The 14,160-nt window shown below is 48.3% G+C and overlaps 1 protein-coding gene across 3 annotated transcripts in view; it reads right to left on the bottom strand.

Annotated features, from left to right (window-relative positions):
- GALNT1 (polypeptide N-acetylgalactosaminyltransferase 1) overlaps positions 1 to 14,160 on the bottom strand; it is a 673,496-nt gene that overhangs the window by 371,669 nt on the left and 287,667 nt on the right. For all 3 annotated transcript variants that reach the window (XM_063922716.1, XM_063922715.1, XM_063922717.1), the window contains one exon: positions 13,046 to 13,212. In XM_063922716.1, coding sequence (XP_063778786.1) covers positions 13,046 to 13,212 — 167 coding nt within the window. The remainder of the gene's footprint in view (positions 1 to 13,045; positions 13,213 to 14,160) is intronic.

The following is a 14,160-nucleotide window of genomic DNA, read 5'->3' as shown; positions in this document are numbered from 1 at the left end:
AGAGGGAGGAGCCAGTGCACACCAGATAGTACCTAATCTTTCTTTTAGAGTGCCCAGTCTCCTACGGAGCCCGTCTATTCCCCATAGTCCTTACGGAGTTCCCAGCATCCACTAGGACGTCAGAGAAATAAGAATTTACTCACCGGTAATTCTATTTCTCGTAGTCCGTAGTGGATGCTGGGGACTCCGTAAGGACCATGGGGAATAGACGGGCTCCGCAGGAGACTGGGCACTCTAAAAGAAAGATTAGGTACTATCTGGTGTGCACTGGCTCCTCCCTCTATGCCCCTCCTCCAGACCTCAGTTAAGGAAACTGTGCCCGGAAGAGCTGACATTACAAGGAAAGGATTTTGGAATCCAGGGTAAGACTCTTACTAGCCACACCAATCACACTGTACAACTTGTGATAAACTTACCCAGTTAACAGTATGAACAACAACTGAGCATCACTCAACCAATGCCACATAACCATAACCCTTTGTTAAGCAATAACTATATACACGTATTGCAGAAAGTCCGCACTTGGGACGGGCGCCCAGCATCCACTACGGACTACGAGAAATAGAATTACCGGTGAGTAAGTTATTATTTTCTCTGACGTCCTAGTGGATGCTGGGAACTCCGTAAGGACCATGGGGATTATACCAAAGCTCCCAAACGGGCGGGAGAGTGCGGATAACTCTGCAGCACCGAATGAGCAAACTCAAGGTCCTCCTCAGCCAGGGTATCAAACTTGTAGAATTTTGCAAATGTGTTTGAACCCGACCAAGTAGCAGCTCGGCAAAGCTGTAATGCCGAGACCCCTCGGGCAGCTGCCCAAGAAGAGCCCACTTTCCTTGTGGAATGGGCTTTTACTGATTTTGGATGCGGCAATCCAGCCGCAGAATGAGCCTGCTGAATCGTGTTACAGATCCAGCGAGCAATAGTTTGCTTTGAAGCAGGAGCACCCAGCTTGTTGGATGCATACAGGATAAACAGCGAGTCAGTCTTTCGGACTTCAGCCGTTCTGGTTACATAAATCTTCAAAGCCCGGACTACGTCCAGCAACTTGGAGTCCTCCAAGTCACAAGTAGCCGCAGGCACAACAATGGGTTGGTTCAAATGAAAAGATGACACCACCTTTGGCAGAAACTGCGGACGAGTCCGCAATTCTCCCCTGTCCATATGGAAAATCAGATAGGGGCTTTTACATGACAAAGCCGCCAATTCTGACACATACCTAGCTGAAGCTTAAGCCAACAGCATGACCACTTTCCACGTGAGATACTTTAGTTCCACGGTCTTAAGTGGCTCAAACCAGTGGGATTTCAGGAAATCCAACACCACGTTAAGATCCCAAGGTGCCACTTGTGGCACAAAAGGGGGCTGAATATGCAGTACTCCCTTAACAAATGTCTGAACCTCAGGCAGTGAAGCCAGTTCTTTTTGAAAGAAAATGGATAGGGCCGAAATCTGGACCTTTATGGACCCTAATTTTAGACCCATAGTCACACCTGACTGTAGGAAGTGCAGGAATCGACCCAGCTGGAATTCCTCTGTAGGGGCCTTCCTGGCCTCACACCAAACAACATATTTTCGCCATATACGGTGATAATGCTTTGCTGTCACGTCCTTCCTAGCCTTTATCAGCGTAGGAATAACTTAATCCGGAATGCCCTTTTCCGCTAGGATCCGGCGTTCAACCGTCATGCCGTCAAACGCAGCCGCGGTAAGTCTTGGAACAGACAGGGCCCCTGTTGCAACAGGTCCTGTCTGAGAGGCAGAGGCCATGGTTCCTCTGAGAGCATTTCTTGCAGTTCCGGGTACCAAGTCCTTCTGGCCAGTCCGGAACAATGAGTATTGTTTTCACTCTTCTTGTTCTTACTATTCTCAGTACCTTGGGTATGAGAGGAAGAGGAGGGAACACATAAACCGACTGGAACACCCACAGTGTCACTAGGGCGTCCACAGCTATCGCGTGAGGGTCCCTTGACCTGGCGCAATATCTTTTTAGCTTTTTGTTGAGTCGGGACGCCATCATGTCCACCTGTGGCCGTTCCCAACGATTTACAATCAGCGTGAAGACTTCTGGATGATGTCCCCACTCTCCCGGGTGGAGGTCGTGCCTGCTGAGGAAGTCTGCTTCCCAGTTGTCCACTCCCGGAATGAACACTGATGACAGTGCTAGGACGTGATTCTCCGCCCATCGAAGAATCCTTGTGGCTTCTGCCATCGCCATCCTGCTTCTTGTGCCGCCCTGGCGGTTTACATGGGCGACTGCCGTGATGTTGTCGGACTGAATCAGCACCGGTTGGTTTTGAAGCAGGGGCTCTGCTTGACTGAGGGCGTTGTAAATGGCCCTTAGTTCCAGTATATTTATGTGTAGGGAAGTCTCCTGACTTGACCACTGTCCTTGGAAGTTCCTTCCCTGAGTGACTGCCCCCCATCCTCGGAGGCTTGCATCCGTGGTCACCAGGACCCAGTCCTGTATGCCGAATCTGCGGCCCTCGAGAAGATGAGCACTCTGTAGCCACCACAGCAGACACACCATGGCCCTCGGGGACAGGGTGATCAACCGATGCATCTGAAGATGCGATCCGGACCATTTGTCTAACAGATCCCACTGAAAGATCCTTGCAAGGAATCTGCCGAAGGGAATTGCTTCGTAAGAAGCCACCATCTTTCCCAGTACCCGCGTGCACTGATGCACCGACACCTGTTTTGGTTTCAGGAGGTCCCTGACCAGAGATGACAATTCCTGGGCCTTCTCCCCGGGGAGAAACACCTTCTTCTGTTCTGTGTCCAGAATCATGCCCAAGAACAGCAGACGCGTCGCAGGAATCAGCTGCGACTTCGGGATATTCAGAATCCAGCCGTGCTGTTGCAACACTACCCGAGATAGTGCTACGCTGACTAACAACTGCTCCTTGGACCTCGCCTTTATAAGGAGATCGTCCAAGTACGGGATAATTATAACTCCCTTCTTTCGAAGGAGTATCATCATTTCGGCCATCACCTTGGTAAATATTCTCGGTGCCGTGGACAGACCAAACGGCAACGTCTGGAATTGGTAATGACAGTCCTGTACCACAAACCTGAGGTACTCCTGGTGAGGTGGGTAAATGGGGACATGCAGGTAAGCATCCTTGATGTCCAGCGACACCATAAAATCCCCTCTCCCAGGCTTGCAATAACCGCCCTGAGCGATACCATTTTGAACTTGAACTTCCTTATATAAGTGTTCAAGGATTTCAAATTTAGAATGGGTCTCACCGAACCGTCTGGTTTCGGTACCACAAACATTGTGGAATAGTAACCGCTTCCCTGTTGAAGGAGGGGAAACTTGATTATCACCTGCTGGAGGTACAGCTTGTGAATAGCCGCCAGTACCATCTCCCTTTCCCTGGGAGCAGCTGGCAAAGCTGATTTGAGGTAACGGCTTGTATCCCTGAGATACAACTTGTACAACCCAGAGATCCACCTGTGAGCGAACCCACTGGTCGCTGAAGTTCCGGAGACGTGTCCCCACCGCACCTGGATCCACCTGTGAAGCCCCAGCGTCATGCGGTGGACTTAGTGGAAGCAGGGGAGGATTTTTAATCCTGGGAACTGGCTGCCTGATGCAGCTTCTTTCCTCTACCCCTGCCTCTGGGCAGAAAGGATGCACCTCTTACCCGCTTGCCTTTCTGAGGCCGAAAGGACTGTACTTAATAATACGGTGCTTTCTTAGGCTGTAAGGGAACCTGAGGTAAAAAAGTCGACTTCCAAGCTGTTGCTGTGGATACGAGGTCCGAGAGACCGTCCCCAAACAATTCCTCACCCTTATAAGGCAAAATCTCCATGTGCCTTTTAGAATCAGCATCACCTGTCCACTGCCGAGTCCATAATACTCTCCTGGCAGAAATGGACATTGCATTAATTCTAGATGCCAGTCGGCAAATGTCCCTTTGTGCATCCCTCATATATAAGACAACGTCTTTTATATGCTCTATGGTTAGCAAAATAGTATCCCTGTCGAGGGAATCAATGTTGTCTGACAGTGTATCAGACCATGCTGCTGCAGCACTACACATCCATGCTGAAGCAATTGCAGGTCTCAGTAGAGTACCTGAGTGTGTATATATAGACTTCAGGATAGCCTCCTGCTTTCTATCTGCAGTCTCCATTAGGGTGGCCGTATCCTGAGACGGCAGTGCCACCTTTTTTGATAAGCGTGTGAGCGCCTTGTCCACCCTAGGGGATGTTTCCCAACGTAGCCTATCCGTTGCCGGGAAAAAGTACGCCATCAGTAACCTCTTAGAAATTACTAGTTTCTTATCAGGGGAACACCACGCTTCTTCACACAATTCATTTAACTCATCAGATGGGGGAAAAGTCACTGGCAGCTTTTTCTCCCCAAACATAATAACCTTTTTGGTGGTACCCGGGTTAATGTCAGAAATGTGCAATACATTTTTCATTGCAGTAATCATGCATCGGATGGCCCTTGTGGACTGTACATTTGTCTCATCCTCATCTACACTGGAGTCAGACTCCGTGTCGACATCTGTGTCTGCCATCTGAGCTAGCGGGCGTTTATGAGCCCCTGATGGCCTCTGAGACGCCTGGGCAGGAGCGGGCTGAGATGCCGGCTGTCCCAAGGCTGCTGCGTCATCAAACCTTTTATGTAAGGAGTTGACACTGTCGGTTAATACCTTCCACATATCCATCCACTCCGGTGTCTGCCCCGTCGGGGGCGACACCACACTTATCGGCTCCTGCTCCGCCTCCACGTAACCTTCATCTAACATGTCGACACAGCCGTACCGACACACCGCACACACACAGGGAATGCTCTGACTGAGGTCAGGACGCCACAAAAGTCCTTTGGGGAGACAGAGAGAGAGTATGCCAGCACACACCACAGCGCTATATAACACAGGGATTTACACTAAAAAGAGTGATTTTTCCCCAATAGCAGCTTATTAACACAATTGCGCCTAAATTCATGTGCCCCCCATCTCTTTTTAACCCTTGTTGTATTGGATACTGCAGGGGAGAGCCTGGGGAGCGTCCTACCAGTGGAGCTGTGAAGAGAAAATGGCGCTGGTGTGCTGAGGAAGAAGGCCCCGCCCCCTAAGCGGCGGGCTTCTCCCGCGTTTTGTATAATATTAATGGCGGGGGTTTTTGCACATATACAGTTTTATTAACTGTATTATGCGCAGATTTTGCCAAAAGGTAATCTAATTGCTGACCAGAGCGCCCCCCCCCCCCCCCCCCCCCAGCGCCCTTCACCCAACAGTGACCGGAGTGTGTGGTGTGCTGTGGGAGCAATGGCGACCAGAGTCTTCAGCCGCCGATTTCGTTGCTTCTTCTGTCTTCTGGCTTCTGGCTCTGCAAGGGGTACAGCGGCACGGCTCCGGGAACGGACGATCGAGGAAGGGCCCTGTGTTCGAACCCTCTGGAGCTAATGGTGTCCAGCAGCCATAGAAGCGCAAGCTAGCTGCAAGCAGGTAGGTTTGCTTCTCTCCCCTCAGTCCCTCGTAGCAGTGAGTCTGTTGCTAGAAGATCTCACTGAAAATAAAAAACCTAACAAATACTTTCTTTCTAGCTAGCTCAGGAGAGCACACTAGGAGCACCCAGCTCTGGCCGGGCACAGATTCTAACTGAAGTCTGGAGGAGGGGCATAGAGGGAGGAGCCAGTGCACACCAGATAGTACCTAATCTTTCTTTTAGAGTGCCCAGTCTCCTACGGAGCCCGTCTATTCCCCATAGTCCTTACGGAGTTCCCAGCATCCACTAGGACGTCAGAGAAATAAGAATTTACTCACCGGTAATTCTATTTCTCGTAGTCCGTAGTGGATGCTGGGGACTCCGTAAGGACCATGGGGAATAGACGGGCTCCGCAGGAGACTGGGCACTCTAAAAGAAAGATTAGGTACTATCTGGTGTGCACTGGCTCCTCCCTCTATGCCCCTCCTCCAGACCTCAGTTAAGGAAACTGTGCCCGGAAGAGCTGACATTACAAGGAAAGGATTTTGGAATCCAGGGTAAGACTCTTACTAGCCACACCAATCACACTGTACAACTTGTGATAAACTTACCCAGTTAACAGTATGAACAACAACTGAGCATCACTCAACCAATGCCACATAACCATAACCCTTTGTTAAGCAATAACTATATACACGTATTGCAGAAAGTCCGCACTTGGGACGGGCGCCCAGCATCCACTACGGACTACGAGAAATAGAATTACCGGTGAGTAAGTTATTATTTTCTCTGACGTCCTAGTGGATGCTGGGAACTCCGTAAGGACCATGGGGATTATACCAAAGCTCCCAAACGGGCGGGAGAGTGCGGATAACTCTGCAGCACCGAATGAGCAAACTCAAGGTCCTCCTCAGCCAGGGTATCAAACTTGTAGAATTTTGCAAATGTGTTTGAACCCGACCAAGTAGCAGCTCGGCAAAGCTGTAATGCCGAGACCCCTCGGGCAGCTGCCCAAGAAGAGCCCACTTTCCTTGTGGAATGGGCTTTTACTGATTTTGGATGCGGCAATCCAGCCGCAGAATGAGCCTGCTGAATCGTGTTACAGATCCAGCGAGCAATAGTTTGCTTTGAAGCAGGAGCACCCAGCTTGTTGGATGCATACAGGATAAACAGCGAGTCAGTCTTTCGGACTTCAGCCGTTCTGGTTACATAAATCTTCAAAGCCCGGACTACGTCCAGCAACTTGGAGTCCTCCAAGTCACAAGTAGCCGCAGGCACAACAATGGGTTGGTTCAAATGAAAAGATGACACCACCTTTGGCAGAAACTGCGGACGAGTCCGCAATTCTCCCCTGTCCATATGGAAAATCAGATAGGGGCTTTTACATGACAAAGCCGCCAATTCTGACACATACCTAGCTGAAGCTTAAGCCAACAGCATGACCACTTTCCACGTGAGATACTTTAGTTCCACGGTCTTAAGTGGCTCAAACCAGTGGGATTTCAGGAAATCCAACACCACGTTAAGATCCCAAGGTGCCACTTGTGGCACAAAAGGGGGCTGAATATGCAGTACTCCCTTAACAAATGTCTGAACCTCAGGCAGTGAAGCCAGTTCTTTTTGAAAGAAAATGGATAGGGCCGAAATCTGGACCTTTATGGACCCTAATTTTAGACCCATAGTCACACCTGACTGTAGGAAGTGCAGGAATCGACCCAGCTGGAATTCCTCTGTAGGGGCCTTCCTGGCCTCACACCAAACAACATATTTTCGCCATATACGGTGATAATGCTTTGCTGTCACGTCCTTCCTAGCCTTTATCAGCGTAGGAATAACTTAATCCGGAATGCCCTTTTCCGCTAGGATCCGGCGTTCAACCGTCATGCCGTCAAACGCAGCCGCGGTAAGTCTTGGAACAGACAGGGCCCCTGTTGCAACAGGTCCTGTCTGAGAGGCAGAGGCCATGGTTCCTCTGAGAGCATTTCTTGCAGTTCCGGGTACCAAGTCCTTCTGGCCAGTCCGGAACAATGAGTATTGTTTTCACTCTTCTTGTTCTTACTATTCTCAGTACCTTGGGTATGAGAGGAAGAGGAGGAAACACATAGACCGACTGGAACACCCACAGTGTCACCAGTGCGTCCACAGCTATCGCCTGAGGGTCCCTTGACCTGGCACAATACCTTTTCAGCTTTTTGTTGAGGCGGGACGCCATCATGTCCACCTGTGGCAGTTCCCACCGATTTGCAATCTGCTTGAAGACTTCTTGATGAAGTCCCCACTCTGCCGGGTGGAGGTCGTGTCTGCTGATGAAGTCTGCTTCCCAGTTGTCCACTCCCGGAATGAACACTGCCGACAGTGCTTGCACGTGATTCTCCGCCCAACGAAGAATCCTGGTGGCTTCCGCCATTGCCACCCTGCTTCTTGTGCCTCCCTGGCGGTTTACATGAGCGACCGCCGTGATGTTGTCTGACTGAATCAGAACTGGTTGGTCTCGAAGCAGCGGCTCCGCCTGACTAAGGGCGTTGTATATGGCCCAAAGATCCAGAATATTTATGTGCAGACAAGTCTCCTGACTTGACCACAGCCCTTGGAAGTTTCTTCCTTGAGTGACTGCTCCCAACCCTCGGAGGCTTGCATCCGTGGTCACCAGGACCCAGTCCTGTATGCCGAATCTGCGGCCCTAGAGGAGGTGAGCACTTTGCAGCCACCAGAGAAGGGACACCCTGGCCTTGGGGGACAGGGTGATCGTCCGATGCATCTTAAGATGCGATCCGGACCACTTGTCCAGCAAATCCCACTGAAAGATCCTCGCATGGAACCTGCCGAAGGGAATGGCTTCGTATGACGCCACCATCTTTCCCAGGACTCGCGTGCAGTGATGCACCGACACCTGTTTTGGTTTTAGGAGGTCTCTGACCAGAGTCACGAGCTCCTGAGCCTTCTCCTCCGGGAGAAACACCTTCTTCTGGTCTGTGTCCAGAATCATGCCCAGGAAGGGCAGACGCGTCGTAGGAATCAGCTGCGACTTTGGAATATTCAGAATCCAGCCGTGCTGACGCAACACTTCCGGAGAGTGTGCTACGCTGATTAGCAACTGCTCCATGGACCTCGCCTTTATGAGGAGATTGTCCAAGTATGGGATAATGGTAACCCCCTGCTTCTGAAGGAGCACCATCATTTCGGCCATCACCTTGGTAAATATTCTCGGTGCCGTGGACAGGCCAAACGGCAACGTCTGGAATAGGTAATGACAGTCCTGTACCACAAACCTGAGGTACTCCTGATGAGGTGGATAAATGGGGACATGCAAGTAAGCATCATTGATGTCCAGAGACACCATAAAATCCCCCTCTTCCAGGCTTGCAATGACCGCTCTGAGCGATTCCATTTTGAACTTGAATTTCTTCAGATAAATGTTCAGGGATTTTAATTCAAGATGGGTCTGACGAACCGTCCGGATTCGGTACTACAAACATAGTGGAATAGTAACCCCTTCCCTGTTGAAGGAGAGGAACCTTTACAACCACCTGCTGGAGGTATAGCTTGTGAATTGCTGTCAGCACTACCTCCCTTTCCATGGGAGAAGCTGGCAAGGCCGATTTTAGTTAACGGTGAGGGGGTGTCACCTCGGATTTCAGCTTGTATCCCTGAGACACAACTTGTATAGCCCAAGGATCCACCTGTGAGCGAACCCACTGGTGGCTGAAATGTCGGAGACGCGCCCCCACGGCTCCTGGCTCCACCTGTGGAGCACCAGCGTCATGCGGTGGATTTAGTGGAAGCCGGGGAGGACTTTAGTTCCTGGGAACTAGCTGCGTGGTGCAGCCTCTTCCCTTTACCCCTGCCACTGGCAAGAAAAGATGCACCTCTGACTTGCTTGCTCTTTTGCGAACGAAAGGACTGCATTTGATAATATGGTGCTTTTTTAGGCTGTGGAGGGACATAAGGCAAGAAATTTGACTTCTTAGAAGTAGCTTTGGAAACTAGGTCTAAGAGACCGTCTCCAAACAATTCCTCACCCTTATAAGGTAAAACCTCCATGTGTTTTTTAGAGTCGGTATCCCCTGTCCAATGCAGAGTCCATAAGACCCTTCTGGCAGAAATGGACATTGCGTTTACTCTAGAGCCCAGCAGGCAAATGTCCCTCTGGGAATCCCGCATATATAGGACCGCGTCCTTGATATGTGCCAGGGACATTAGAACAGAGTCCCTGTCCAGGGTATCTAACTCCTCAGACAGAGTATCCTTCCATGCTGCTACCGAACTACACATCCAGGCCGAAGCAATTGCTGGCCTCAGCAGCGTACCATGTGTGTAAACAGACTTCAGGATAGCTTCCTGCTTTCTATCTGCAGGATCCTTTAGGGCGGCCGTATCCTGAGACGGCAGGGCCACCTTCTTAGACAAGTGCGTCAACGCCTTGTCTACCCTGGGGGAGGATTCCCAGCGTAACCTGTCCGTTGGCGGGAAAGGATACGCCATCAGCAATCTCTTGGATATTACTACCTTCCTATCAGGGGAATCCCATGCTTTTTCACATAATTCATTCAGTTCATGTGACGGGGAAAAGTCACTTCTTGCTTTTTCTCCACATACATATAAATTCTCTGGTCAGGGAAAGGATTTTCCTCAGAAATGTGTACTACATCCTTCATTGCCACAATCATGTAGCGGATGGCTTTAGTCATTTTAGGCTGCAACTTTGCATCATCGTCGTCGACACTGGAATCAGATTCCGTGTCGACATCTGTGTCAACTAACTGGGATATTGGGCGCTTTTGAGACCCTGACGGCCTCTGCGCTGTGGGAGCAGGCATGTGCTGAGACCCCGACTGTCCCAAGGCTACAGCTTTATCCAATCTGTTATGTAAGGAGCTTACATTATCATTTAACACCTTCCACATATCCATCCAATCAGGTGTCGGCCCTGTCAGGGGCAACACCACATCTGTTTGCACTTGTTCTGCCTCCACGTATCCTTCCTCATCAAACATGTCGACACAGGCGTACTGACACACCGCACACATACAGGGAACGCTCTGACTAAGGACAGGACCCCACAAAGGCTTTTGGGGAGGGGGAGACAGAGAGAGAGTATGCCAGCACACACCCCAGCGCTATATAACCCAGGGATTACACAGTACCTTAGTGTTTACCCAGTAGCTGCTGTTTTTATATATATATATATATATATATATATATATATATATCTGCGCCTAAATTAATGTGCCCACTCTCTCTTTTTTACCCTCTATTGCACCTGTATACTGCAGGGGAGAGCCTGGGGAGCGTCCTTCCAGCGGAGCTGTGAAGAGAAAATGGCGCTGGTGTGCTGAGGAAGAAGGCCCCGCCCCCTCAGCGGCGGGCTTCTGTCCCGCTACTCATGCGTAAAAAATGTCGGGGGCTCTTACATATATACAGTGCCTGACTGTATATATGTATACTTTTGCCATCAGGTATCTTAATTGCTGCCCAGGGTGCCCCCCCCCAGCGCCTTGCACCCTACAGTGACCGGTGTGTGTGGGTGTGCTGCGGGAGCAATGGTGCACAGCTGCAGTGCTGTGCGCTACCTTAAGTGAAGACAGGAGTCTTCTGCGGCCGATTTCGATGTCTTCTGGCTTCTGCTGCTTCTGTTCTTCTGGCTCTGCGAGGGGGACGGTGGCGTGGCTCCGGGAACGGACGATCAAGGTTAGGTACCTGTGTTCGATCCCTCTGGAGCTAATGGTGTCCAGTAGCCTAAGAAGCGCAACCTAGCTGCATTTAGTAGGTTTGCTTCTCTCCCCTCAGTCCCCCGTAGCAGAGAGTCTGTTGCCAGCAGAAGCTCTCTGAAAATAAAAAAAAACCTGACAAAATACTTTCTTTTCTAGCAAGCTCAGGAGAGCCCACTAGGAGCACCTAGTTCTGGCCGGGCACAGATTCTAACTGAGGTCTGGAGGAGGGGCATAGAGGGAGGAGCCAGTGCACACGAGATAGTACTGAATCTTTCTTTAGAGTGCCCAGTCTCCTGTGGAGCCCGTCTATTCCCCATGGTCCTTACGGAGTCCCCAGCATCCACTAGGACGTTAGAGAAACGTATAATACATTATTAAAGTGCACTAGGATAGAGTCTGGAACCTGATACCTAGGGGAGGAGGGCAGCCCATAGGCATTGGGGCCACCAGAGGTTTCCCCTGTGGGACAGTTTGCTCCTGCATTGTAGACTCCTTCATCTATCGCATTAGGTAATGTGTAGTGCAGAGCTGGCCAAACCAATCCTCGAGATCTACCAACAGTTCACATTTTCCAGACCACCTAGTTTATGCACAGGTGTAGTCATTACTAATTAAGATGTGCTGCATTCATTCCTAACTGACTATTCCACAGATCTCCAGGAGGCCTGGAAAACATGAACTGTTGGTAGATCTCGAGGACCGGTTTGGCCAGCCCTGGTGTAGTGCATACCATAATTAAGAAGAGCTGTATTCTAAACGTTTTTCATCATCTCAAGTTGTTTCCATAAATTCATAAGCCACCGAAATCAGCAGATCTCTCCATTGTGGGATGTGGTAGAACAGGAAAATTGCAACATAGCTGACAAATCTGCAGCAACTGTGTTATGTAATTATGTCATCATAGACCAGAATCTTTAAAGAATGTTCCAAGCAAAAATCAATTCAGGCTGTCATACCTAGTTCTAGAAAGGTGCATTGAATATAGTGTATACGAAGTATAAATATAATTTTTTTTAAAGACCATGATTTAATCACATCACACAAAATATGCAGTAATAAATGAATAATCAGGTGCATTTACATGCTATAGAAATCACTAGTCTCTGTTCATTATGGGTGGTCTTCTGTATGCCGAATGTCTGGATCCCGGGCGCACAGTATACCGGCTCCGGAATCCCGACATCCGACATACCGACAACTATTCTCCCTCGTGGGGGTCCACGACCCCCCTGGAGGGAGAATAAAATAGTGTGGCACGCGTAGCGCACCACCGTGCCCGCAGCGTGGCAAGCGCAGCGAGTCTGTCGGTATGCCGGCGGTCGGGCTCCCGGCGCCGGTATGCTGGGCGCCGGGAGCCCGACCGCCGGCATACCGTATGACACCCGTTCATTATTATGTATCAGTGCTTTAACAAGGCATTTTAACTCCAGTGTTTTAATATCTAGCGTGACATTACCCTAAGGAGATATGTTTCATTCATTAATATACAGAAACATGTGCTTAATTATTTATACCTCTCTAAGTATTGTTGAAGTTACAGTATTAAACCTGCACAGTTTTCAAAGTTATTTAATACTACTCTTAATTGACTTTAGCATTACACTTGTTCCCAGTAATTCTATAAACATGTAGAATATAGACTAAATATCAGTATTATATATTTAGACTAACTATTGTCTGAATGACTTATATTCAGGAATGTGCATAGGAATAATTTGTCACCACAATGTATTCAATGGTATACAGATATATGTATCACATATTTTGAAATACTCTAAGAAGATGAATGTTATAGGAATATAAAAAAACAATGGTAAATATATAAATGCCTGCCGCATGAAAGTAATTTTCTCACAATTATTTTCAAATGGAATGGTACACACCTCTTTCACTAGCATCATCCACGAGAATAATCTCTTGGAGAAGATGTTGCGGTGACCTATTTATCACACTGTGCACGGTCCTTAATAGTGTTGTCCAGGCTTCATTGTGAAACACTATCACAACACTGGTTGTTGGTAAATTATCAGGATATACCTTTGTTTTACACCTGCAAGCATGACAATAAAATAAGGGATTAATAAAGACAAACTTAACAAAATAAAAATAAAGTGTTCATAAAACTCTACTGAATACAATATTCTATACAAGAAGAGTTTTTCTTGGATGTAAGTATGCAGTTGTCCATCCTGATTAAAGAAGGCACAATATAAATGTAAGAAAAATATACGCACAATCATAGTCATATTTGCAAACTGTATATACAGTGGTATGTTCACATAGTCTAAACAAAAAGTAAACATCTAACAATTTACACGTTAATTTGTGTCAGATTTGCACTTAAAATTACATATTATGGGGCAGATGTATTAAGCCTGGAGACGGCCTAAGGAAGCGATAAACCAGTGAAAAGGGCTAGGTGATAAAGACACCCTCCAATCAGCTCCTAACTGTTAATTTACATATTTGAGCTGATTGGCTGGTGTGTTTATCACCTTACACTTATCACTGGTTTATAACTTCCTTATGCCTTCTCCGGGTTAATACATCTGCCCCTGTGATTGTTATGTCAAAATATGCAAAAAAAAGAAGTTTCAAAATAAAGAACTTCTGCTTGCGTGCATGAGTCCTGACAACTGAGCAGTTGTAAGGCAGCTTGATTTAGCCTACTACTGGTCAAGGAGAAATGATGCCTGTTATTTTGAATCAGGGAATCCATGGCACAATAAGCCTGGAAACCGCTACACACAATAGTAAAATGAAAAGTACTTCTTATGACCTGTCGAAGTCAAAAATATTACATAGAGTGAACATACAGACTCCACACATTATGAGTCGCTAAGCTTGCAAATACGCACAGCAATATATGGTAACATACACATTTACACAGACATGCCACAGAGATAGATTTGACACACATTTCATACAGCACATAATTTGAACATATCAAGCGCCAGACATCATAAAGTTTCAAATTATAAAATGGAGTAACGTCATG

This window comes from Pseudophryne corroboree, chromosome 5 (genome assembly GCF_028390025.1).
Source record: "Pseudophryne corroboree isolate aPseCor3 chromosome 5, aPseCor3.hap2, whole genome shotgun sequence".
NCBI lineage: Eukaryota > Metazoa > Chordata > Amphibia > Anura > Myobatrachidae > Pseudophryne > Pseudophryne corroboree.
This window is presented reverse-complemented; position numbering and strand designations above follow the sequence as displayed.